Raw genomic sequence first — 27,040 nt, 5'->3', positions numbered from 1 at the left:
CTTGCCCTTGTTTACCTAGGGCCCTAAAATTGGTAAATCCACCACAGCAGACAGGCATCTCAGATTTAGATTCTTAATGTCACATTTTAACAGTTTTGTCATGTTCATAGTATATTAATATTTTAAATTACTACACGGGTCCTTATGAACAGAGCAGTTTCTTGCTACACTATATTGCCAAAAGTATTCATTCACCCATTCAAATAATTGAAATCAGGTGATCCAATCACTTCCATGGCCACAGGTGTATAAAATCAAGCACCTAGGCATGCAGACTGTTTATACAAACATTTGTGAAAGAATGGGTTGCTCTCAGGAGTTCAGTGGATTCCAGCATGGTACTGTGATAGGATGCCACCTGTGCAACAAGTGCAGTCGTGAAATTTCCTCGCTCCTAAATATTCACCAGTCAACTCTCAGTGGTATTATAACAAATTGGAAGCAATTGGGAATGACAGCAACTCAGCCACAACATGGTAGGCCACGTAAAATGATGGAGCGGGGTCAGCGGATGCTGAGGTGCATAGTGCGCAGAGGTCGCCAACTTTCTGCAGAGTCAATCTCTACAGACCTCTAAACTTCATATGGCCTTAAGATTAGCTGAAGAACAGTGTGTAGAGAGCTTCATGAAATGGGTTTTCATGGCCAAGCAGCTGCATCCAAGCCATACATCACCAAGTGCAATACAAAGCGTCAGATGCAAGGATGAATTAGAGCAAAGACTGAGAGCCAGGCCTTCTCGTCCAACATCAGTGTGTGACCTCACAAATGCACTTCTGGAAGAATTTTTTTTATATATATAACCTTTATTTAACCAGATAAAAACCCATTGAGATCAGGATCTCTTTCACAAGGGTGACCTGGCCAAGAGGTCAACAGCACATGTCATAAAAACAGTTACAAAGAAGTGACAGTATAGATTAAAACATACAATTTTAGAGGTGCAATAGTTTTTTCAATAAGAAGTGCGGGAGCTATGACAACAACAAACAACAATTTAAGATTTAAAAACACAGGCACTGTTCAATGGTCTCACGCTGTCTGTCCCTCAGGTTAGAGCGGAAGGCTCCAAGTGGAATAACTTCAGAAAGTTTCAGTTCAGTCTGCAGAGTATTCCACGTAGAAGGGGCAGTAAAGCTGAAAGCTATTTACCAAATTCAATATATAATAATATACATTCAAGATATACATACATATAATAAAAAAATAGCCCAGCCAGCAGAACTTCTCATTGGAGCAAATCTGGTCCCAGACCCAAAATGAGTTTGACACCCCTGATCTAATGGATTACGAATATCTCCATCATAGTTTGGCAAGTGAGGGGCCCCACAAAGCTAGAAACGGCCCTGCTAATGAGTGATGAGGGGGGCCGCATGTGGTCTACTGATTATCCTAAATGCTGCAAGAGGTCTGAAGTTACATAAGAAGGCCTGCATTTATCAGCTTTACTTGTGCTCCGCATGAAGCAGAACTTTCCAGATCATTCAAGATGTAAGTAAAACTGGTCCAGTGCGTTATCTCTGTTTCTCAGACCCCTGTCAACGCTGTGGAAAATACTGCGTCATGATGGCAGGGGCTTTTTTAGTGTAACTACTGGTGATTCCCTGTTCCCAACTAGCACGTGACGACGTCGTGTGGTGACGTCAGCTGCTCTCGACCCAGTTGTTCAGTCTGAGTGCGGAGCCCGGAGGAGGAGGAGGGAGAGTTTATATCGGAGGCTACCCTGAAATAAACACAGTCAAGGTAAGACTAATAAAATAGAATATTTAAAGCGTGTTTGTGAGTTTAATTAGAATGAATTAACCTCTTATTTCTATTAAATGTGCGGTCAGAGAGTGCATTCTGGGTTTGGCTAACCGCGGTCCGCATCTTCTCCGTCGCCAACTGTCACCAATCGTCAGCAGAGACAGACAGCGGGAACTAAACTAATGGCATTGGCAGAAAAACCTAAACATGTGGCTGTAATTACTCATTAAGAAAATAGTTCTGTACTCAAACCAGCCTGAATCCTTCCATTGTAAACGTGGGGGCGCGGCGTGTGGTGCTGTCCAAGATGACGCTTTTATCTAACGGTTCATCATGGCGGATATTTGTAGCCTCACGGTAATATCGAACGTTTATCTGATAATACGTCTGCAATGGCGGCCTTCGTAGCTCGGGGAGAATTAATTTGAGTTTGCTGTTAAAGAAAGTCGCAGTGTCGCATTTGTCTGCGTTTTTGAGGCCTACAAGGAGGAGCGCTCGCTGCAGGTGCGGTATGAAAAACGAGGCTCACTGTTTATGTTGCATCAACGATTCTGTCATTAAAATATATATTTTCTGTCAGAACAAATTACTTCCAAAGAGCCATCTCTCCTGTTTGTACAGTTTCAAGTTATACATTGTGTGGAAATGATCGTTTTGGTCCTGTTAATTGTGACTAGATTTTTTCATTAGGGATAGAAAGTAACTAATTTTATTGACTTAAATTGTAGCTTCTTTTTATACTTTTACTTTTTTTTTTAGTACATTTTAAAATCAGAAATATTAACTTTTTCTCATGGGGTATTGTGCTTAATGACATTATGACAAGCATCAAGTACTGGGTAAAAAACACACTAATAGTTAAAACGAGGAGGTTCTATGTTTCTGTCAGTGTTGTTATTGTCAATAAAGAAACATCATATTTAACTGGACAGCTACCCAGTACTTAGAGTTAACTTTAAGTAAATACTTTATACTTGTACTTGAGTAGATTTACAGTGCCTATAATATTCACCTCTCCCTTAAAGTCAGTATTTAGTAGAGGACCTTTGGCAACAATCACAGCACTGACTGTGTGGATAGGTCTCAATCAGGCGTGCACAGGGATCAGCTCTTCAGTCCAGCCTCAAATTCTCTGTTAGATTGAGGTCTGGGCTTAGACTTGGTGGCTCCAGAACTTTCTCCTTGTTGTCATTTAACCATTTCTGTGTAGCTTCCGTGGTATGCTGGAAATTAAATCTCCCAAGTCATAGTTCTCCTGCAGACTGGATAAGATTGTCCTCCAGGATTTTCCTGTATTTTGCCATATCTTCACATACTACCTTCCACGGCCACCTTGCCTCACAGTGGGGATGGTGTGTTTGTGGCGATGTGCAATGTTTGCCACCAAACATAGGAATAAAAGGGTCTGATTTTCTTCCACAAAATTGGAGATATTGGACTATATACTTTCAAAAATGATAAGTTTTGTTTTACATAAATTTTTGACTTTTGAGTACAAAAGACTGAGTGTTACTCTCATAAACTCTCATAAATTAACAGATCCTCAATACATCATTGTGATAATGGATAGTTTATACGAAGATCTTTTGGCTTGAACCTATGAAGTAAGTAGGCCTATTATTCTAGTATTTTGTCAATGAAAACAAAACTTTTTTTTCCCTAATTGGTCCTGGGGGGCTAAGAAACAAAGGTTGGGAGCCAGTAGGCTAAAGCATGATATACTTTTTAAAAGTCCTTTACAACAGTGCAAGAGAAGACTTTAATCTTTGGGGGAAAAAGATAAATAAATAAAATAAAGGCAGGCACTTAATCTTATATAATAATAATGAAGTTTAAAAAATAGTATATTAGTTCTAGCCCTAAGTGTTTCTTACTCTACATGTTTAGGATAACTAAAATGTAAACAACCATTAATACTTCATGATGTATTTAAACACACAATGTGGTTTATTTTTCATACTATTTGAAGGGGGAGCTGCATGGTGGCACAGGGTTTAGTGCTGTTGCCTCACAGCAAGGCCAGAGTCTGTGCAGAGTTTGCATGTTGTCCCTGTGCATATGTGGGAGCTCCAGCTTCCTGTACCCTGCCTCTCGCCCAATGAGAGCTGAGATAGTGGGATTGGTGGATTATTTGAAGAGGAAATGTTCTCTTGGTATGTCTTTAACCTCGAATAGTCCTGGGTTGAAATCCTATGCTACTTATGTAACTTGGAGTTTTTCAGATTTTCTTTTGATTCAGACATTTGTAGTGGATAGTTGGTCAGAGTATTGTGATGGAGAGTTTCAACATACCAGTTGATTAATTGGCTAACATACAATGTGCTGTTAAATTGGTAATGAAAACACTTTTATTATATAAAAAAGCTAGTTAATACAAATATAATAAATTTCTAAAAATTCATTATAACAGTGCTGGATAAATACCAAGTGTGGTTGATTACAACACTTGAATATTTTATCATTTTTATTGGAGCAACAATAATAATGCTGTGTTATCCCTAACCTTTTTACATCTTTCCATGTAGTCCAGATAGTTGTTGAAGTTGCTGGTCAAGCTATAAGTTCAAAGTCTGACTGTCTAACACTGACTGAAGCTTCAGGAGTTTGTCTGTGTTCATCAGCTCGGAGAAACAGCTGCTCTGTTCTCTACTCACAGCTTGTCGCCAGAATATGCATAATGCCATGGAGAGCCAACATGTTTTCCCAGCACTGTACAGTTTTAAGTTGAGCAAAGGATTTTTTGAAGGCTGAAGTGATGCAAAGTCTAATAAGTAATGTTAATGGATATTTTTACTATTTGTGCCAACACAAGCTGTCAAACACATTAATACTTAGTCCAGGAATACTACATTTCTTATGAAGCCATGGAAATGATTTCCTCAATTCACAAAAGAGCCTTTCCAGTAGTGTTCCTAATCCTTTTTGGAGCTGACATGGATTGTAAAAGAGGGTTATTAAACATTTCAGAGTAGTTGGTTTTGTCCACACCTCAGTTCCGTTTGGTGAGATTTGGATTTTCATGGATCAGTGTGCTTATGAAAGCCAGAAATAGGTGGCAAAGCTGAGCTATTATGCCAACACTGCCTACTAAAATGGGCAAATGCGCTCACATTGTATTGACCATATAGTTGCTTTCCACTCTAAGCTAGTGATAAATAATTTACTTTGGTGCAGCAGTATATAGCTGTCAGTAGTTTCTTTACCTATCTAACAATATGCTTTCTGTTTGTTTAAACAGATATTTCTAATTTTATTATGTTTTTTGTTTGTAAAATAAGGTGTTCCTTTTATTTATGATAGCATCTAATAGACTAGAGTCTTACCTAAAAGCATTCATACAGCAGGGAATCACAAAGAGAGAAACTTTAATGGTTTTTATTGAAGCATACATACGTGTGCTACTGTAAAGGGAAATGATAATGTCTGCATTAGCAGTGTGTTGCTATAATGCCTACTTATTTTGCTAAAGTGCAGTCGTCTGTCACAAGGGCAAGTGTCTGCAGGTTTGACAGAGCCAGATCTGCTGCTGACAAGGCGTGTCATAGGGACGATACTGAGCCAGACTGCTGCATCGGCTGGCAACGCCACAGTGTAGGATTTATCTAGGAAGTGGTTCAAGTCACTGTTGTGTAAAAGGAATCAGGATGTTTTAGTGTGTGTTAAGAGCTAGGAAATATGAAAAAATGTCAGCTAGTTTTGTGGTTGGATAATATGGAAACAGGCATGTGAAATTTTTACCCCATACAGGTTGTAAAAACAAAACAGAGTTAGCACATAGTTAATCACTGTTCATGTGACCATCAATCCAAGTTTTAAAAAAATATTTCATGGTAAAAAAAAATGGGTTGGATGCTGGTATGACTTTTTGGGGAGTTTGTTCAGAAGTTTTTGAGCTAATATCTAAATGTAGTGGTGTTTGCATTATTTTATCATCCTTAGTCAATCCATAAGTCTTTATTTGTGTAGCGTCATTTCAAAACAAATGTCATCTCAGCACACTTTACAAAGAGGTCAAAACCACACTCTCTGTTGTATTATTTACAAAGATCAAACTTTAATCCACATTGAGCTCAGAACCAAGAAAAATTCAGCAAATTTACAGGGGCAAGGAGACCTTGGTAAGGCCCAGACTCATGTTGAACAGCCATCTGCTGAAGCTGTGAGAGGGAAGGAAAGGAGAGGCTGGAAGAGCAACTACATAAAATAAGATAAATGAATGGCTTCCCTGGCTAAATAGCTACGTCTTAATTCCTTCTATCACAGATCACAACTACAGCCCTACCCCTCATTTTGTTCCCAACATACACATAAGCCTGTACACATAACATGCTAATCTCTGTATAAGCACCCTTTTTCATGTGTCTGCTCCTCTTTTGTCATCGAGTTTCCTGGTGTTGCTCAGGCATGCAAGTAGCATGTTGTTTATGGGTTTGTCGAGGTATTGTGCTAGCCTAATTGTGTTAACATGGCTCCATTGCCAACCCTCTGAATCCCTCCCTTTAACCTAATTCCCCTAGTGATAGCTATCAGCCAAACCCAGAGATAGTGGCACTGAATATATCCACAGCATCCGGGGCATCTCTCCTAAGAGGATTTGATCACTCCACGTAGTGCTTGAAAACACAAACATGGAGTCCAGATGAGATATACTGTTTTCACTTTCACTTCTCTGACATGAAAATAGGGCTGAACGATACTGGAGCAAACTGGAATTGTGATATCTTTTCTTCTGGGTTGGAAATTGCAATATGAAAAATACAGGAGGTAGTTTCAAATTTATGCAATGAGTTTATGTTGGGTTGAATAAGGGCAGTTCATATTTGAATTATTCAATCATATTTAAATGATTTCATACTTAAGTCTGTCTTTTATCATAGACCTGCATGCTATTAGAGAAAAAGTGATGTACAATGATGTAAAAGACAGCTTCAACAGGATATTACTGCAACAAGTGGTAAGAGAGCATGGCTGTTACATGAAGTCCTTTAACAGGAAAAAGTACACCTTCTGAGTAAAAACAAAAACCCAGCATGTGTAATAAGCAAGTGTAAGCGATGCTTATAATGCAATAATGCTAAAATTGCACTTAATTGTATAGCCTGCCCTTCATGAAAGTGACACTATTGTTTTTGAGTTTGTGAAACAAATGGATAGCAGAGGGGACATTTTTGATGCTTTTCTTAAAGTGCCTTGATCTTTCTTTTGAAAGTGTATTCAGTTATATTTGATTCATTTAGACCCTCTTAGTGGCTGCAGATGCATAAGCATCAAAGTATTTGACACCTCCACTTGTCACAAATAACCAACTAGAAAAGCACTTGGAGAGGGCAGACCTCCACATTAGCCCTAACTCCCAATAGTACAGAATTCTTTATAAAATTCCTGCATCCAGATGGTTATTCGGATCACTCCCAAAATCTAATTAGTTCTTCCTTATGCCATTTCTGACATTTCCTGAAAATTTCATCAAAATCCGTCCATAACTTTTTGAGTGATGTTGCTAACAAACAATCAAACTAACTAACTAACTAACCAACAAACCCTGCCGATCACATAACCTCCTTGGCGGAGGTAATGAAAAGGCAGTCTCTCTCAATTTAGCTCATGTGAATTAATGCAGCCATCATCAGAGCTCTGGTATTTAAGCTGACTGATGTGTTACAGGGGAGGCAATTCATCATCATACAGGGATACCAAAAGTCCAGTTTTGAATGGGATGTCTAAATATGAAAAAAAGATGATTATCAGTCATTGTTTATTAAAATTCTGCTTTATCATACTTGGATGATATAATGACAGCACATTTTCACTCTATAAATAACTGTGGTCCAACTCAAAAGTGATGGAGTAAGATGTTACCCTGAATTACCTAAGAAGGTATGGATACTGTTACCAGTATCGAGTATCGCTGCTAATACCAAGCCTAAGTACTCGTACTCATCAAACACTGCAAATACTGTACTTGGTGTCATGTTGTTAGCCTCTCATTATGTGAGTATGTGCATGGAGCTATGTCGGAGGTTTTTTAAAATTTTCACTTAAATGAGGCTGACCAAAGAGGAGGGGAATAAGAACTACACACTGACAATTTGTCAAAAGGAGAGATGAGTAACATCTGAAGGAAAATAAAACAAACTTCCAAAGTAATTCAAAAAAAGTTGTAGAATTAAAATTATGGAAGCACAATGTTGTTTTTTTGCCAATATCCGATATGCAAATATTTACAAAATAATTTTAGCCGCTACCAATAATTAATTGCAATTCAGGCCTATAACTTCAGTCCTTAAAATACACAATTCAAAGTTTTAAGATAGAACAAATTAACAAATGATGGCAATGATGACTGAATGATAAAGACTTCAGCTAAAGTAGATCTTGTTGGCCCAGACTAAACTCCAATGCCTATTTTATTTGTTCGGCCAATATTTACAGCCAACATTAGCAGATTTTTATTGCCTAAATATCAGTTGGAAATATTGGAAGAAATATTCATATCTGCCTATAAATAATTCACTTTATAAGCTAATATCTACCGATGCCATGCCAACAGTGTCATCCATTTCTAAGTACTCCTATTTGTATTGAAAGTAGTGAGTACTTAAATGTAAGTACTGGTACTTGTACTGGTAAATTGTAGAATAGTTCTGCCCTTCCCCAATGACAAACTTGTACTACAATCTTGAAAATAGTTATGGGTAGTCAGTGTGTTCCTGTTTGACTATTCCAGCTTTATGTGTTTAATAAGCTGCTGCAAATACTGATCAGTACCCATGACAAGTCACTCCATAGTTTTCTTGTCATTAAAGAGGTGTATATTCAGCATAAAATTGTCTTCTGTTGTGTGTTTTCCCTTAGTCTTGAAGATGTGGACTTTGGTCAGACAAAACCCACTTTGATGAAATCACCTTTGGCTTTACAAAGGCATGATTGGCATTTTCCCCCACTTAATGAATGTGAATAATTGTTAGTTGCAGACCTGTAGAACTGTTTAGACTTCTTTTATTCATGTGATTAATTTCCACATGATTTCAGCCTCATATCCGTGACCTAACCTGAATGAAAATAATCCCAAGTCACAAACATACATTCTGTGACTAGACATTGGACAGGGAGTGGATCACATGCCTTGACAGTGAGTGCTGCTGATTAGTTGTGGTGTCTTGAGTTATTCACTTATCTGTAGGTTATGTCAGTCAGCTGTTGTGGGTGAAGTGAACCGACATACAGTGATACAGAACTAAAGGGTGTGGTGTGGTGCACCTTGAACTGTACTCCCACCTTATAGAAGCATTATTGTCCAGAAAGCTGTGAGTGATTAAGATCTTTATAGACCATCTGCGTGAAGCAGAGCTGGCCTTGTCATGTTTGTTTACGCTCTTTACTGTCTTTTGGTGATGGTCTGACAGAGATCATGAGGGCTCACAGAAGTGTGGATGTCTTTTCTTGTGCTTAACAGAGCATTGTTGCATAATGCTTGCTGTCAATTCAGACAAGCCTAGAGAAACAACAAACGTAACTTCTATCTAATCTGCCAATGAAATGAATTTTTTTTTTGTTGCCATAATTCACATTGATTTTGGGTTGTGTGTAATTCTTATGAAATAGCATAAGAGCTATGAGTGTGCCTGCTTGTTTGTTATGAATGCACATGATTTTGTATACAGCAGCAGTAGATTAGACAGAACAGGCCAATGCAAACTGTAAAACCATTAAGCGGTCCACTCAGGCTTTTCTTTTGATGTCAGCAATCAGGGGGATTGATTTTGGCTTCTGTCCCAGCAGAAGATTTCCTCTGGTCACTGCAGACTTTTAAATGAAATGTGCACAGCACATTTGAAATCACTTATCAACGTGACCTCTAAGAGGTTTCAGTTGCTATTGTTGTGCAGTTCTGTGGTGCATGGAAGCTTGATTAGTGTTTAGATTGCAATGTGAATGCCACAAAAACTAGTTGATCAGGGTTTTGCAAGGTTCTTGCAGAGAGCAGGAGCACTGTAATGACCTGCAGGTCAGACCTCCTTCAAAGCATAGCAAATTAATGACATTTGGTTACCGTGGTACCCCCTGCATCCATGGAAACACAATGTATACCAAGGTGGACAAGGTTTGCCATCCTATATCTCCACCATCATCCATCCCTGCCTTTCTCTCTGGACATAATGCCATTAAGCCAGTCACAGATTTATGAAGTTATTACCATAGCTGGCTAATACAAATTTCAACAGAAAAAGAGGATTGCCCTTAACCACTGGTTGAACTTCCTTTTTAAGTTTCAGAGTGACAAGGCACTATAAGAATTATTTCCTTCCTTTAAAGATCTAACTCAGTCACAAAACCACAAGCTAGTGGTGTTTTTGTCTCTGCCACCAGTTTTTTTTTTCTGTGAAGGCCTGTCAGTGTAAAACACATGTATAAAAACCAAACAGTATTTATAATGCAAAAGAGTATTAATCTGTAACTTTTTGATAGTCGATGCATTGTGAAGGCCATCTTTCTGAAAAGAAAAATATTTTTAACGCATTAAAACTGTTATGGTTACTTTTAATGCTAAAGATGTTCTGCAAAGAAATTCTCTCAGTAGTTGTGAAATTTCACATTAGATTAATAGAAAATGTAATTAAGTGACATACTAAGTGACAGTCTAATGACTTGTAGAAATATTCTTATGATAACTTAATCATTAATGAAATTTGATCATCAAAGGAGATTGTTTAATTTTGTGTTATAACATTTGAAGGAAACTGGACTGTATTATAACCACTGCATTAAAGAAGGATATTAAAATATTTCTCTCTTCTGTCAGGATAAATTGAGGCTATTGAAGTAACTTGGGACAATGTTTGGTTGCAGATCTCTAGAGCCTGTGTGCTCTTCACCTTAGTGTTACAACAGTTTTCGTCACTGAAGAACTTGCAGTGACTGCTCTGCCACTAAACTTCCTTTTTAGTCTGAACACACAACCCCCTCAAACTGCTGGTTTAAGTCTGCCCCTTTTTCCAAGAGCCATTAGCTTAGACATTTCTGCATCACTAGAACTATCAATAACATAAAGTAGATACATTAGAAAATTAGATTATCTGTTACAGAGTAAATAAGGTCATAACTGGATGCATGAACAACTAAAGGTACAATTGAATAGTAAAGTGGTTTGTGTGTAAAAAGGACATGTTCTGTTGCTCTGCTCCCAAAATCTGTCCTTTCCTCTTGCTGAATGTTTAATTGCCCATCACCTTTTTAATCAGGCAGATGCAGCTTTTGTATCCTTGCCAGTTTGGCATAGACAGTGTGCTGTCAGTAGGAACATCTGCTTTCTTCTGAGACTTTGTAGATGTTATATAAATGTTCAAACTGTACTGATGATCAAAATGCAGACATAACATTTACATTTTTATCTTTGCCTCTTTTTTCCTGTGAAGTGTGGCTCTTTAAAACAAACCTCTCATAAATCTTCTCCTATCATTATAGATTCTTCTATCAGCTCAGTGACCCTCCACCCACACCATGTCCCAGGATAAAAGTGGATACCCTGGTATGGGTGAGACCAACCCACTTCATAACAACGTCTACGGACCCCCCCAGCCAGGTTTTGGTATGCCTCCTCCTAACTACAGCCAAGCTCCAGGGGGGCCATACCCACCAGCAGCCGGCTACGGACAGCCAGGCTTCCCCCAGGCAGGCCCAGGTTTTGCCCCAGGTCCCTACCCTCAGATGCCCTATCCACAGGGGCCCTACCCACAGGGACCCTACCCTCAGGGGCCTTACCAGCAGCCAGGCTTTGCTGGGGACCCCATGGGTGAGTGTTAAACCTGAAGATTTGAGTTTTAATGACGAGACTTTTACTTGGTCACAGAGGTGATAGACCATCACAGATAGCAGCCCTGTGTTACTGTTAAAATGAGCAGATTAAATTATATGACACTGCTCATGCTGCATTTTGATTACTTTTCAAAAGAATCAATGAATTTAGCTTATGTTATTATTATTTATCATTGTTCCAAAACTTGTACTATTCAGGTATGTAAAGCTGTAAAACCTTTACATATTAATTTATAGCGTTTTCATATTTCTCTTTAGATGGATTTACTCACTAAAGGCTTTTGAACACTACAGTAACTGTTTTAACATGGTTTCTCAGGGAGAAATCGCATTATTGTTCCACTTTAGAGTCAGCTTAACACAGATGAATGGGCAATCAATGAAATAATCAATAGTAATCAAAGTGTGCTGAAAAGGCCACAGATGATGGTCAATTATCTTGGCCTGGTTTGACCAGTTTTTTTTGTTTGTATTTTTAACTGAATTCTCTTAATGTCTTTTTTCATCAGCTCCTGCAGGCAGCCCTGGCTACCATGGCGACGGGCCTCCATCTTACTATGACAATGACGAGTTCACCAACTCTGGTTTTGAGGACAAGAACATACGACAAGCCTTCATCAGAAAAGTTGGTTCTTGAGTTTTTTAGATATTTGAAATATGTTTATGTAATATACGAATAAACACTTATAACAACTCAATGTAAAATACTTTTTTCTTTCCCCCCAGGTCTTCATGGTTCTAACGGTGCAGCTGCTCGTCACTTTCTCTTTCGTTGCTGTCTTCACCTTCGTCGATGATGCCAAACTGTTCGTGCGGCGTAATCCCTGGACGTACTACGTGTCCTATGCAATCTTCTTCGTTGCTCTGATTGTCCTCAGCTGCTGTGGAGACTTTCGCCGCAAGCATCCCTGGAACCTCGTTGCTCTGGTAAGAGGGTCATAAGAAGTTAAACTTTCAATTGAGAGCCTGGTAGTTTTATGAATTACGAGACTTGTGGCTTTTATATGAGCATTGTGTTAAAGCCTTTGCACATTAAGGATGACACAAAAAATGGCAGGAAAATGGGAATGCTTTTCTTTGCACATCATTAGCAGTGCGAATAAATTCTGCACATTTAAAAAAAAATTGGCGCTACAAAAGTTTGCAGTGTGTTTTACACTATTGTCTGGTAAACTGAGATACATTAGAGCAGGAAATAGAATTAGGTTTCTGCCTCACACTCCTCCAGTCCGTACGTAAAGGCACCAATATGCTCAGCCAGGTCAGTGCCCTTTTTTTCCACGGTCATTCACTGCGCTGCTCTGTCTTTCAGCTTGGAGGCGTGACCAACTTTTCATTCGTTCTATAAGTTAAATAATATGAACAATAATAATACAAAGGCACACTCTAGCTTTGCTGTAGGGGGAGTTGGCTCCCCTGTTTGTGTTATGGACAGGTCAGAGGGGTAATTTCAGGGAGCTGATTGGCCCAGAGCAGTGATTAACTGTATGTCTGAGGTCAGAGGAGAAGTTGGTGTTAAATTTATCACTGGAGTAAAGCCCCATTAGTTTGTAAACAGTTTCAGCTGTGACCATAGGCTGTTTACGTTCACATGGACATGTAAGGCTGTCTGCTGCCTGTCTGAGACTGGGCTACAAAATGAAAACATAAATACCTTAGCACTGACAAATATCTTTATGGAAATGAGACATACATCATGTGGTGTTGTAGAGGAGGGCATTTTAGCTCCCCTGTCTGCCTTAAAACTCTTCTACCATAGGTAACGGCCAGTGTCTTGATTGGTCAGATATGTGCTTGTCAGGAGTGAACCTTTGAAAAAAATATTAGCCGCAATTTTGCACGCTAAAATTACATTGTTGGTGTGAAAGCTTTTATTGACCTGCTACATGATTATATAAAAATATTTTCATATTAATTATTCGCATGAAAAAAGTGCCTCTGGTGTGCAAGTTTCTTAACCATTTTATATACCGTAAAATCCAGATTATAAATCGCCCCAGTGAATAAACTACAGTCTGTTTTTGATATCTCCCATAGGGAAACAGATTTGAACCATCCTCCTGACTGATAATATCCCTTGTGTTAGACAAAGTCCACAACAGTCAGTTTCTGTGCAGCTGTGTCGCTTATTTAATGCCATCTGTTTTCACTGTATGGAGTTTGCACAACTACCAGCTATGCTACAGTAGTTGAGCCAAGCCAGCGCTTCACAAGGTTTATTTTCTTAACCTAATACTGCCTGTTTTGCTTTAAATGACCTAGCAGGGGGGAAAGCAGTTAACAAGTGGAGCCAACCTCCACTGGTGTGGTCTGTGTTGTTTTTTATTACAGCATGTTCTAAAGAGTGAAGTGGCTGCTTGCAATACACAATGAATAGGGATGAATTTTCAGTGGCGCTAGGTCTTGTGCGGTGTGTGTTGATAGCATCTGCATGCACTTGCATTAATGGCATCACATGTCTAAGCACTTTAAACTAGTATACAAGTTTCCCCGATAAATGAGCTGCAGACAACTTTTTAGATGAAAAATAGCAGGTATTAAAAGTGCAGCTTATACACCAGATTTTAAAAAATCACCAGTTGACTTTGTCAGATTAAAAACTTAAATGTAGTAATTTTTCCTTAGATGGGTCCGTATCTGTTCTTTACTGGTGTTATTTACCAGTTTAAGGGGTTTGATGGTTGATTGTTGACCTTACTATAGATTCTGACTCTCCTCACATTCACTCCTGTCACTTTAGCCTGCCAAGTCATCCAATCAACTATAAGTAGCTTTGAATGTTGCTTGATTAACCGTCAGACAAAACATATCCAGACTTTTTAGATTCCAGAGAATGAAAGAAGTAACGAGGAGACAGTTGTGACTGATTTAAGAGGAAGTGTCAACCTTAGTGATAGAATTTAGCCCTATAAAATTTCATGTAATGTTTCAAAACATTAACTTGCAACAAAAATTGTATTTACTGGTCTTGACTTGAGATTGTCTAATGAGACCAATGATGGATCGTGTGTATTAGACATGCAGCGTTGATTGACATTCCTATTTAAAGGCTTTGAATCATAACGTACAGCATGTGACAGATTTGTCACATGTGATGCTAATTTGTGTTTCTGTGTCTGCAGTCCATCCTGACCCTGAGCCTCTCCTACATGGTGGGCATGATCGCCAGCTTCTATGACACAGAGACCGTCATCATGGCTGTGGGCATTACTGCAGTGGTTTGCTTTACCGTCGTCCTCTTCTCACTACAGGTCAGCACACACAAACAGCAGCTCTAATAAATATTTTTAAATCTTTCCAAGCAAACAGGCGGACATTTCCCCTCTGGGCCTTGTGTTATTGCACTTGTTTTTGAAGTGAAAATATCCCTAGACTGTTTTTGTCAATAGAAAAGGTCCAACCTAGAAAGTCTTCCCCTTCACACTACACACTTCTTACAGCAAAATAATATCTGAGAGTTATGATTCAATGAAAAGACCTTAAAGCAGTAGGTCACAGCTTGTATTTTCTAACACGTACATGCATTATTCCCTTTCTTTCCCACAGAGCAAATATGATTTCACTTCCTGTCGGGGTGTGCTGTTTGTGTGCCTGATTGTGCTGTTGCTCTTCTCCATACTGTGCATCTTCATTCGCCACAGGATCCTGCACATCGTCTATGCCTCCCTGGGGGCCCTGCTCTTCACCTGCGTAAGTTTCACACTCACTTGCTGTTCTCTAGAAGTGGGAGCCTTTTCCCTTCACATTCAGTTATCAATGCTGTCATGCTGAAAATATCATGTTTAGTGTAATGATTTGTGGGTTAATGATGTCTGTACACACTTACTAGACCCTTGTAATCATTGGCTTAGTGGCAAAACTCTAATCTTGATCGTAAGGGATGAATAAGGATTTTCCTGTGGAGAATTTTTGTTCTCAACAATGGCAAAATAAACTCTAGAAATACTGAATCCTTGCATACATTTTTTATAGCTAGAGAGTGTGCCTACACATCTCTCATTACCCACTGGAGCACTCTGTGAATAATGTTAAACTCTATCTTAACACCTTACCATGTAGCTGTAATATTTGTAATTATTTTGCTGCCTAAAGGAGATTAAAATATCAGTCTGAACATTTATGGTCTAAGTTTAAGAAAATATCTGGAAATGTATAGATAATTCTAAAGTTTATCATGTAAGTGAACAGTGCATTCAAAAATTATTCAGACCCCCTTACTTTTTAACTTTTGTTATGCTGCAGCCTGATGCTACAGTAGAAAAAAAAACTCTCCTTTTTCATATTAATCTACACCCAGTACCCCCATCATGTTAAAGTAAAACATATTTTAAATTTTTTTTCAAATGTATGAAAAAGAAAAAATTGAAATATCACATTGACATACCAAGCCATAAGGTCAAAGCAACTGCCTTCAGAGCTCAGAGAGAGTTGTTGACAGGCACTGATCTGGAGAAGGCTACAAAAAAATTTCTGCTGCACTGAAGGTTCCCAAGAGCACAGTGGCCTCCAGAATTCTCAAATGGAAGAAGTTTGGCACAACCAGGACTCTTCCAAGAGCTGGCTGCCCGGCCAAACTGAGCAATCAGGGAAGAAGGGCCTTAGTAGGAGAGACCAAGAACCTGATGGTCACTCTGACTTAGCTCAAGAGATTCTGTGTGGAGATGGGACAAAGTTCCAGAAGGAAGGGTCTTGGTTGTGTCAAACTTCTTACAGTGTAGAGTTATGGAGACCACTGTGCTCTTGGGAACCTTCAGTGCAGCAGAAATATTTTTCTAGCCTTCCCCAGATCTGTGCCTGTCAAAAATCTTGTCTCTGAGCTCTGCAGGCAGCTCCTTTTACCTCATGGCTTGGTTTTTGCTCTCCTATGCACCGTCAGCTGTAAGGCCTTCTATAGAGAGGTGTGTGCCTTTCCAAATCATTTCCAATCAGTCTAATTTACCAGAGGTAGACTCCAACCAAGCTGTAGAAACATCTCAGCAAAGGTTGAAAAAATGGAGGGAAACTGAGCTAATTTTAAGTGTTTTGGCAAATGGTCAGAATACTTATGCCAGTGTGATATTTCAGTTTTTAATACATGTACAAACATTTCTAAAATTCTGTTTTCACGTTGTCATGATGAGGTACTGAGTGTTCAGTTTAAAAAAAACGAGAGAAAGAAATATTCCACTTTGTAATGATGAATTTAGAATTTATGGAGTTTCACTGCTTGGATTAAATCACAGGAAAAAAGGAGTAAAAAGGTTTTCAACTGGAGCATCGGATTGTAATATAACAAAACTGAAAAAAGTGAAGGGGGGTCTGAATACTTCCTGAATGACCTGTATCTGTCATTAATTTCTTGTATGTGGTTTAGAGATCTCTTTAAATAACTAACTGACCTTTTACATTCTTCTTTATAGTTCTTGGCTGTAGACACTCAGCTGCTCCTGGGTAACAAGAAGTTGGCCCTGAGTCCAGAGGAATACATTTTTGCCGCCCTCAACCTCTACACTGATATCATCAACATTTTCCTCTACATCCTCTCTATCGTTGGACGCTCCCGTGAATAAAGCTCCACCTTTGAATGAACAGGAGGGAGATACAGAAGCCTCCCTGTGTCATAAGATTCTGCTAAGAACCCTATTTCTTTTCCTTTAACCTTTTTTTCCACAAAATTGATTTTTTTAAACGTGTTGTGAAGAAGATGCAGTATGTCATAGAAGCAGCTAAGAGGGTCACTGTTTATTGAACACAAATCTTTGCCGGTAGTGACAAAGCATTAAAGTGTCTTTTCCTCAGTTTAGACCACTCTGGTTGCTGTAACTGTCCTCTGCTTCTAACACATTATGTGTACATTACCCACCCTCTAACTTCCAGTTTGGCTCAGCACATGCAGTATTAAACACGTTACCCTGTGGGTGCTTGGCACTCTGCCTTGTCTTGCTGCAAAGATAAGAAAAGCTGCAAAGAACAGAAAAAGAGCAGAGAAGGTGTCAGCAGCGCTTGATATTGATGTAAACCAGCTTTGCCTGAAGAGAAGAAGTTAGTGCTAGAAATACACACCACCTTCAATCTGTGTATTTTCCCCTACTTAACCACCCTTTCAGCCTGCTGGTGTAAACTAACTGCATGGCAACTTTTGGAAACACAACTAAAGATGTGTTAAAGTTATTTACAACTACCAGAGGAATACCTCGAGCTTGCTTGTCACAGCTGTAAATAGTTAGGTGTATTACTGTATATGATGCCAATACCCCTGCCCCTGAGAGGCATGCTGGGGTGATTTATATGGATGTGTTGCTATTTGGGAGAAATATGCTCTGATATCAGAACTTTGCTTACCCAGTACAGTAACCATGATCTTTTAATGGCAAAAGAATGAACTTAAATGTTGGATGTATAAGACACATGAAGCTATATATATTCTTACAGAATATCTTTTCAGAAGACAGGAAAATTTTCTTGAATTTTTTATTTGACTCTGTTACCTCCTCTCTTATTTTACTGTCCTCACTAAAATCAAGGCATCTGGTAATTAATGTGAAGTGACAATTTAGTGTAGTCTTTCCCCTCTTTACCACTAATGTGAAATATTAAAGTACTGGAATTTTTAACCACTATCATGTAAGCTACGCTGAGTTTTAACTGCTGACACTCCAGACTTGAAGGAAAGTGTACGTATAACTTATCTATTTATTGAGACTGATGTAGATAAAAGGTTGTTTTTAAGTTGCACAGAGCCAGTGTTGAAATAAATGTTGACCTGTGTGGAAAAAATGTACAAAAACTAAATTTATCATGTTAATCTTAACTTACTGGGTGCACTCCAACTCAACTTAGTAATACATAAACTCAAATCCAAAACACATGAAAACTAAATTGTATGATACATTGAACACGAACCTTAATTTTGTAACCTCTTATTTGATTTTTCACCTTTTGCATGAACCTCTCCATTTTTTTTGCATGTGCTGATAATGCACTCAGGAGAGACAGTGTTGTTCGGCAGCCCTGTTAGACTTTTTTTAACTCTCGTGTATGTATCTAACTTAATGTGTATGTGTATATAGAACTCCGTAGTGGTTTGATGTGTATAGACAATGTAATTTTGGGGCTTTGAAGGTCTGTATGCACTGTACATTTGCATTAAATCAAAGTAGAAATGCATTCCTCTACACTGCTGTTTGCTTTTCATTAAAACTGAAGTAATGTAAAGGTTTCACTTCTTGTGTTCATCTATGATTCAGTTTTTTGACAAGAAACCAAACACTAGATAAAGAATGTGCAACTAATAACTGAAATGCCTGACCATAAGTCAACATATATTATTTAATCTAACCAAAGATATATTGGCCAAAACACAAAATGCACACTAGAAATCTGTTAACATAGCTTCAACATTATGGGTGATCAGCCTTAGCATAAAATAATCAAATATCTTATTAAATGTTATATGTTATGACCTACATAATCCTTGTCCTGTCTTAATTAAACCTGGAAGCAATTAATTCAAGCCTTTGTTTTATATTAAGAAAAAGTCATTTTTTTAGACTGAAAATTGATCATGAATTTTGTTAAAGTTAGATTTCAAACTTTTAAGATTTAATATTTTGTCCCAAGTCAAAAGCATTTTTAAAATGATATTTCATGATATCTTTTCCTATAAAAGAGATTAAAAAAAAAGTTGAAATTATGAAAAAGTCAATTATGTAATAAAAAAAGTCAAAACTATGAGATACTAAGTCATAATTTTGAGATTAAAAGTCATGGGGAAAAACATAATGTCATAAAATATGTATTGTGGCTGAATGAATGCAGGTGTGTGTGTGTGTGTGTGCATGCTTGTGTGTAGATGATTGATTCTGAAGTTGATTGTCGTTGTTTACCTGCCCAGGGACTACAGATGGAAATTAGCTAACACACTCAATCTGGTACAAAGCATCTTATCTCTTCTTGAAATTAATGTACTTTTGTATATTGTCCCTGACACAAATAAACTAAATTATGAGAAATAGTTTTTCATAATTTTACTCATAATAATGAATTTTTATCTCATAATTTTGATCAAGGATTTTTATTTTTTAAATTGCCTTACATTTGGGCTTCCATATTATCCAGCATCAAATAATAGTCTCCGTTCTCATATAAAAAAATAATAATAATTAATTAAGCCAAAGACGGGTTTTATTAATGAATGATACATTAACAAAACTGGTGCTCATACCAAATTTTACATTAGTAATCAAAGGAAGGCTTTGTAAAAGTAAGGTTAGCATCATGATTAGCATACAAACGTTAACTCCTGGGGTGCATGCGCACTTTAGACGTGTCCTTAGCGCCAAACGTAATGCTCTCTGACCGTTGGCGCAGAAGAAGAAGTGGATTACAGACGTTTTCTACCTGGACGGTAAAAAGAGGTTCCTCTGACAGGATAAACATGAGCGATTCGGCAGGTTAGATGGCATTTATTAGGGTAGAACGACGAGTAACCACTAAGGGGAAACTTATACTGATATAAAAAGAAAACTAGAGGAACTGTGCGAGGCTAAAATTAAGTTATCTACAGAGACTGGACCATTCAGTATGTTAGTAGCTAGCAATGTTTTGATTAGCATCTGTTGGCGGAAAGGACAATGTAGTAACTAAGAAGACAAACTTTGCGTACATTTATTTGAAACTAGCCAAAAGCACTAATATGGCAGTAATTAAAATGAATTACAGTCATAATTGTATTTTAATTTTCATTAAGAAAATAAACTAGTATAAATAACCTATAGAAACTAAGACAAATTGAACAGGTTTCAGCCAAAAGGCTTGCAAGTAACCTGTAGCTGTTAAATATAAATCCATATTTATGATGTAAACTTTGATGATAATGCCAGTATGAAATACCATGGTTTTGAGGGGCACAGTTAACTGGAGGCTGTTTCCTGTATGCTGTAATGCTAATCAAAGGTAAGACTGACATTTTCCCCTTTTCTATCTGATTTTATAACAATAGGATTCAACATTGATGACTTGATTAAAGCTACACAAGAGATAGAAGGTAAACCTGAAACGTCAAAGAACAAATTAAACCACATTTAAAACCCTCAGAAAGGTTAACACATGCATTTATCTATTCATTCTGCTGTCAGGTGGAGAAACAGAGAAGCTCGAAGTTGAACAGTTGCCTGGGAAATTAAGGAGGCTGCAGCAAGGTATCAGCTAACCTGGAACTGGTTTTATTTGCAAATGAAGAACAAAGTGGTGCAACACATGTATTAATATGTACCGTAGAGTTTACAAGTTAGAATATAAGGTCAATATGTTAAAATGTACAAACTGTAAGGCTTACATTCACATCATATGAATGCAATAAACAGTAAGCAGCCATAAGTAAAAAAGACATAGAGTACAAAATAGATAACAAATATATACCAAAGTACATAAAATAAGTAAACAAAAAGTGAGAAAATTAAGATAGACATTCAAAGACATTTCATTTGTGAGGTAATTTGCATGATGTTTGCTGTAGTTATTTTGTATTATTTGTTTTTATAATGTGCAAATGAATTAAGAAAACTTTTACACATTAAACAGTTTAAGGGATGGGTGGACTTTTTAAGAATTTAGACTTGTGGATGAAAATATTTGCCATGATGAAAAAAACATTAAACATAAAGTCCATTTTTTAATCTTTCACTGAGACACCAAAAATAATACTTTTATAACCTCAATGAGTTCTTGTATTGGTTTTGCTATACAACCATTCTATGCACTGTTTCCAGAATAACTGGGTGAGAGTATAAGATACAGAAGACAAATCATAACCTTTAAAATAAATTAGAAGGGTAGAAATTATTCATTATTTTTACAGAATTTCCCTTTTTTTTTTTTTTTTTTGTGGGACTGGATATTTAAAGAACTTCATGCTCAGATTTGACTTTTGGTCAAAAATTTTAGAAATGTTATTTGGAGAGAACTGTATTGGATATGAATACTTAGTTAAAACAGACCTTATGATTTCATGTGAGCTTTTTTTTTTTTATACAAGAAAATGATTTCTGTCTAAAGTTCAGGGGACATGCAACAGGGATTGAGTTCAAGAATATAGTTTTTCCAATATCAGGAATTCATTGGGGATTGCATTGACAGAGTGAAATTCTCTTGGGTTAAGAACAAAATCATATTTTTAACAAATATCACTTTAATACATTCCCATTTGTATCAGTAATATCATTATACACTAATATTCCTTATCCCTCCTGTCCTTATAGAACCTATTGTTCCAAAAATGACTTTTGGAACCTATTGGTCCAAAAGTCATTTTTGGAACAATAGGTTCTATAAAAATGACTTTTATGAGATGTGAAATTGTGCCTGTAACATAATTTTCAGGATAGCAAAACGTGTTGATTGAAGATAAAGACTATTTAGGGTCAGGGGAGCTAACAGCGACTTCCTCCAATCTAATAGATATTTCTCTTTTGGTAGCATATAATAACACATATCCATTTCCTGTGCATTAGTTTTTTAAACTGTAAAATTCAATTGATTTGGTAAAATGTGACAAACTTTTTTCAGATTTTTTCAAAAGTTTTGTGATTAATATGGCAAATAAGAAAGCTTGGATTGATTACAACGCTTTGGTATATGTATATATGAGTACACGTTTTTTATTTTTATGTTCTATTTAAATTTGTGTACCAGTTACCTGAGTTACATTCAAATTTCCTGTCAATGTTAGAGAAGTCACTGTCTTGCCTTTCCTTGTCCGTTTTTGTTCCTTCTCCTCACGCATGCGCACTGTTGGGCTATGAACTTCTGCGATTCCGTCGGTTGGTGTCTTATTTAGCTAACGTGGAAGAAAGTAATTATTTTCTAATATCACTGCTGACATTAATGCCTCCCGTTCGTTGGTAAGTTCAAGCCTGGATTCATACTAGAAATATAGTTAAAGAACGTTTCAATATTTCATTCACTATCTGGAGATGAACGTAGTCTTTGTATGAGACACTTCCGCTTCCGCTAGCAAGTCTCGTTGTTTTTTACTTTTAACTAAGTTTTAAGCAGTCACATGCTACGTGAAGCATGTGTGTGGCTTCCTTATCACATAAGCTAATTTAACGATGTGAAAAAGTTTAAATGCGTGGAGCAGAGAGCAATCGAGAGCTTCGTGATTGTGCACCAATGAAAGGGCTGGATATGCCAGCTGTATGCTAATAAGCTCCCGTTATCTTCTTTTATAGCTAATATAAGTAAATCCTTAATAAATTTACACGGTATAAGCGCATATTAAACATTAAAATGTTTAACAGGCCGTATATGACGCTGGTTTACCTTGGGTGTTTGAAACCGTGAGTCAGGAAGCCATCTGCGCTGTTCATAGCAGTTCCTTCAACTTTGAAGGGTTATCGTCAGTGAGGTACATCCTTACCTGTTACTCCATCCGTGGAGTATCAGAAAATGATGAATGGAGCTTAATGAGATATGATTAGTATCTCCTCCATGTAGGGAACAGCAACACCCTGCATGGCCATTCTGATTTCAATTGTGGATAAACAAGGTAGTTGTTGGGGGAAGTACTGAGGGTCCTTACACTTAAGCGGAATATACCTTTAGAAGATATTAAAGTGTTTTTATTTTTGTTCAAGGTTAATCCTATGACTTTGTCACAGCAGTTTCAAAAGCTAAGGTATAATCTACTGTAAATTACAGGTGTAATTACTGCAATTTAGTGAGTTTTTTTTGGGGGGGGGGTTAGTACCTTTTGAGTACATTTTGAATTCAGAAGTTTTACTTCTACTTACAGAAGTTTTAACCAGAGTAACTGTACTTTACTTTTCATAAATAGAGAAGATAGGATTTTCTGCAAACTATTCTGAAAAAAGACAATTTAATGCTTGCATAATTTGTAGAGAATATCACCTCTGCTGCAATAAAACTTAAATTAAACAAGTATTTTGACACATTTCAGATTAGAAAAACATTAGACAATTTGTGATTTCAAAATGACAGTAAGACATACTACAATTTAAGCTTAATTTTGATTATCTACCCAGCCTTAGTAGTTAGCCACTCAGGACTTAAAGTAAACTTTAAAGTAAATACCTTTGATTCTTACTTTTGTAGGTTTATAGACCAGGACTTATACTTCTACTTTAGTGAGATTTAAACATAGTGACTCTACTTTTATTTAAGTACAGTAGTTCTTTGTCTTTCCAAATGACATTTGCTGGAATATTTTTGTCTTATTCAAGGCAAAAGAGTTGTGGAAGATGAAGTTACAGAGCTGAAATCAGTCATGGAATCTTTGCAGAAAGAACTGGAAACATGTAAGCTACAGTCATTTGTGAACCACATAGAAAATACTTATTGTACCAGCTGGATCTACCTGTTAATGAACTAGAAATAACATATTTTTATGATGTACATGTTAGTCACATGGTATTGAATATGCACTGTTATTATTGTGAATCTGTGTATTTTGTGTATGAATTGTTGTCTCTACAGTGCAGGCTGAAGCTTACCAGCTGGAAGGAATCCATAAAGAAAAAGAGGGTAGGCACAATCTATCAAGTAATTTTTATGTAATAAATATTCTTAGTCCAACAACTTCACTTTGATTGCAATGCCAAGAGCTTGTGTTTGACAACTTGGACTTGACACCATTACAGTTATCACAGTGTAAATATTAAAAAAACAAATAAGGTAATAAGAATAACTACTCTGATGTTTTTTCTACAGAGTTGTGCACGAAGCTGCAGTTCCAGTGTGACAAGTCTGAGCAGGACTCTGCCAGGTGACTGTATACTAACCACATAAGAATATTCTTGCACATCCTTGGAAATAAGGAGTGTTCTTACATACTTTGCTGTTGCCTTATTGAACTCTGTTGAATTTGTCTTATTCCACACTTTGAAATCCCAGCAGTATGTTTGGGATATATAACACTAGGTGGCAGCATAACCTCTTTTTCTCTTTACAGCCAGAGTCAACCATTAATCGAAAGAGGATACACCTGCACACTTACTCCATGGTGTAAAAGTTTGAAAACAACCATGTTTTGATGTAGTTTGACTCTAAATAAGGTTAGAGAATTTTTTCTAGTTTTTAGATTATTAAATGTTGGTATGCAGTAAGTGTGCTTCTTTTTCATTTTTTAAAATACTTAATTTGTTGCTGGTGTAAAAACAAGGTATAAATGTTGTGACTGCTAATATGACACCATTGTGAAATGTTAGCATTTTTCATTTCAGCCCTTTCAAATTGTGTTGTTTAGTTAATTTACATACTGTATTTTACCAGTAGCCCTTCCCCATAAGCAGGCCTGCATTTAGACAGCGAATTACTCTATATGTATTACACTGCTTTTAAAGGTAGACTGGTTTTGTTTCCTGTCACAGGGTTGCTAATGGGATGGTTTTTGATTATATTCAGTTTTACACAAAACAGATTTATTTAGAAGCTGGCTGACTGGAATAAGACTCAAATACAAACGAGTAAATCTTTGGGTTAATCACGGGACACACCACTGTTGAATTTCCCCTTGTGGGACTAATAAAGGAATATCTTATCTTAATTCATAGTCTCGGTTTTAAAGGTGTACAAATTTAAACCCTAACAGTCTCCTGAACAGGAAAATCATGTTATAAGGTTATGTTTATATTTAAAAGCATGTTATTACTTGTACTGAGAGTGAAATGTTTGCGATGCAGGCAGTTGGAACAGAACAAGAAAAGTGATGAACTGCTGGAGGAGCACAGGTGCGAAATCCAGGAGATCAAGCTGAAACAACGAAAGCAGCGGTATCTATTAAGTGCACAGATTTATTACATTCAAAGAGAGACTCACACAACCCTCACTTTAATCAACATTTTCTGAAGTCCAGCTCTTTTTTGCAGCATGAAGTTTGTAAACCAACTCCTGATACTGACAGACCAGCACAAGAATCTGTTCTCTGTCTTTGTAAGTTTGTTCAATTTCAGCATTGGTTTGATTTTTTACGCATTTTCCCAAATCTTTGAAATAGCATTCTGAGAATGTGATTTTTTGTTGTTTAAAAATATACATGATATTTTCCCATCTAATTTTTAACCCAGTCTCCAGTCAGACTCCCAGCTGAAATAGAGAGCTCTGAGAATTCAAGAAGTCAGCTACTCTTAGCCGGTAAGTCTTACATGCAGGGTTTCTGCAGATCCTCAAAAGTCTGAAATTGGACTTTTGGAATTTAAGGCCATAGAAAGTCTTATTTTGTGGTAGGTTATTAATTTTAGATGGCTCTTTGTCTAAGACATATCTTTATCAAACCATTGTTTTCTGGCCAACTTTAAATTATTTGAATAATTATTTTTTACTTACATGTTTGTCCACTTTGCAGTTCTCAGGCCAGCCAAGTTGCCCATTTAAAATAAGGGCCCCTTATTTTGAAAGGTCGTCATTGACAAAAACGTTTTTCTCCTTTTAAATAATGAAAATATTTTAGATGAGGTTAGCACACCTGAAAATATGTATGAAAGGTATCATATTCTGGTGTATTGATAGAATAGAGGTATTAAATGTGCCAGAAGTCATCAAATGTGGGTGTTTATGACCCAGAAATGTTTGGTCCTATACTATTTGATATTTCAAACAGGTTGTTAAAACAGAAAATTAACCTTGAAATCTCACTTACCTTTCATTCTTGATCATTTGCTGGACAAAAAAAATTCAATGTTTTTTTTTTTTTCATTTCAGGTCTTAAAAATGTCTTGAATAGTTTTAGATCTGATTGCAAAAAGTGTGTATTACCCCTGTGTATGTTTAAATATACTTGAGTGGAGGCTTGTCGATTAGCTCTGAATGTGACGAGCGGCATACGGTAGATGATGGATGGATGAAATGCTGTCCTCCAACATTTTTGATCTCATTTGATCCGTTGATCCTTTCAGAACAAATGAAGTTGGCTCAGCTGCACAGCCTGGAAGAGGAGCTAGAGGAGGGCAAGAAACAGAAGCAGCCTGGGACTGCATCTGCAGAGACTGAGGACGAGCAAAAGGCAGCTTTGTAGGTAGTTTCAAAGAAGTGAAATGACTGTTCTGTCTGCTCAAAACTTAAAAGTTAAATTCTTAAATGTCTGCTTTATTCTGTTAGTCCAAAAGTCAAACTTTGGTTCACTGCAAAACTTTCTACCTTTGACTTTCAAGTGAAATGTTTGCCCACATTACTGTACTAATACTTTATATATCTATTCAGTCTGCACTAATATATTTACAGTTCTGTGTTCTTTATGATTTCACTGTAATCTACTGATACACCTTCATTAATTTAAACATGGGCTTGGTTCCACAGTCTGGATTGTTTTCTGGTATATATGCCAAAACACATGTGTTTGATTTATGCTTCAAGTTCTGTTACTGCTGAATGTTTTTTCCTTTCTCTTTTTCAGACCAATGTTGGGCATTTAAAGTTATTTATTAATGTTGTGATATAGCTGTCAGATGGATTGTGTAATGATTACATATAAATGGAAAACCAA

At 37.1% G+C, this 27,040-nt stretch overlaps 2 protein-coding genes and 1 non-coding gene across 4 annotated transcripts; all 3 read left to right on the top strand.

Moving 5' to 3' along the window:
• Positions 1-1,610: 1,610 nt before the first annotated feature.
• Positions 1,611-18,756, top strand: grinaa (glutamate receptor, ionotropic, N-methyl D-aspartate-associated protein 1a (glutamate binding)). The gene is made up of 7 exons (XM_041809506.1): positions 1,611-1,743; positions 11,212-11,539; positions 12,072-12,187; positions 12,289-12,489; positions 14,685-14,813; positions 15,109-15,252; positions 16,962-18,756. The coding sequence occupies exons 2-7, from the start codon at positions 11,248-11,250 to the stop codon at positions 17,109-17,111; spliced, it is 1,032 nt and encodes a 343-aa protein (XP_041665440.1). The 5' UTR covers positions 1,611-1,743; positions 11,212-11,247; the 3' UTR covers positions 17,112-18,756.
• A 1,171-nt stretch (positions 18,757-19,927) lies between these two features.
• On the top strand, positions 19,928-27,034 carry si:ch211-199g17.9 (uncharacterized protein LOC108180085 homolog). 2 transcript variants are annotated; one of them, XM_041809295.1, is made up of 11 exons: positions 19,928-19,994; positions 20,543-20,587; positions 20,679-20,741; positions 23,784-23,858; positions 24,037-24,084; positions 24,271-24,325; positions 25,242-25,331; positions 25,428-25,491; positions 25,626-25,692; positions 26,454-26,568; positions 26,951-27,034. In XM_041809295.1, the coding sequence occupies exons 1-11, from the start codon at positions 19,979-19,981 to the stop codon at positions 26,967-26,969; spliced, it is 657 nt and encodes a 218-aa protein (XP_041665229.1). In that variant the 5' UTR covers positions 19,928-19,978; the 3' UTR covers positions 26,970-27,034. The 2 variants fall into 2 exon arrangements, with proteins under 2 accessions (XP_041665229.1, XP_041665230.1); XM_041809296.1 differs by lacking the exons at positions 19,928-19,994; positions 20,543-20,587; positions 20,679-20,741 and adding an exon at positions 22,630-23,089.
• Positions 22,938-23,069, top strand: LOC121524599. The gene has a single exon (XR_005993136.1). It is a non-coding gene; the product is annotated as a U8 small nucleolar RNA (small nucleolar RNA).
• Positions 27,035-27,040: the final 6 nt, after the last annotated feature.

This window comes from Cheilinus undulatus, linkage group 16 (genome assembly GCF_018320785.1).
Source record: "Cheilinus undulatus linkage group 16, ASM1832078v1, whole genome shotgun sequence".
Lineage (NCBI taxonomy): Eukaryota > Metazoa > Chordata > Actinopteri > Labriformes > Labridae > Cheilinus > Cheilinus undulatus.
This window is presented reverse-complemented; position numbering and strand designations above follow the sequence as displayed.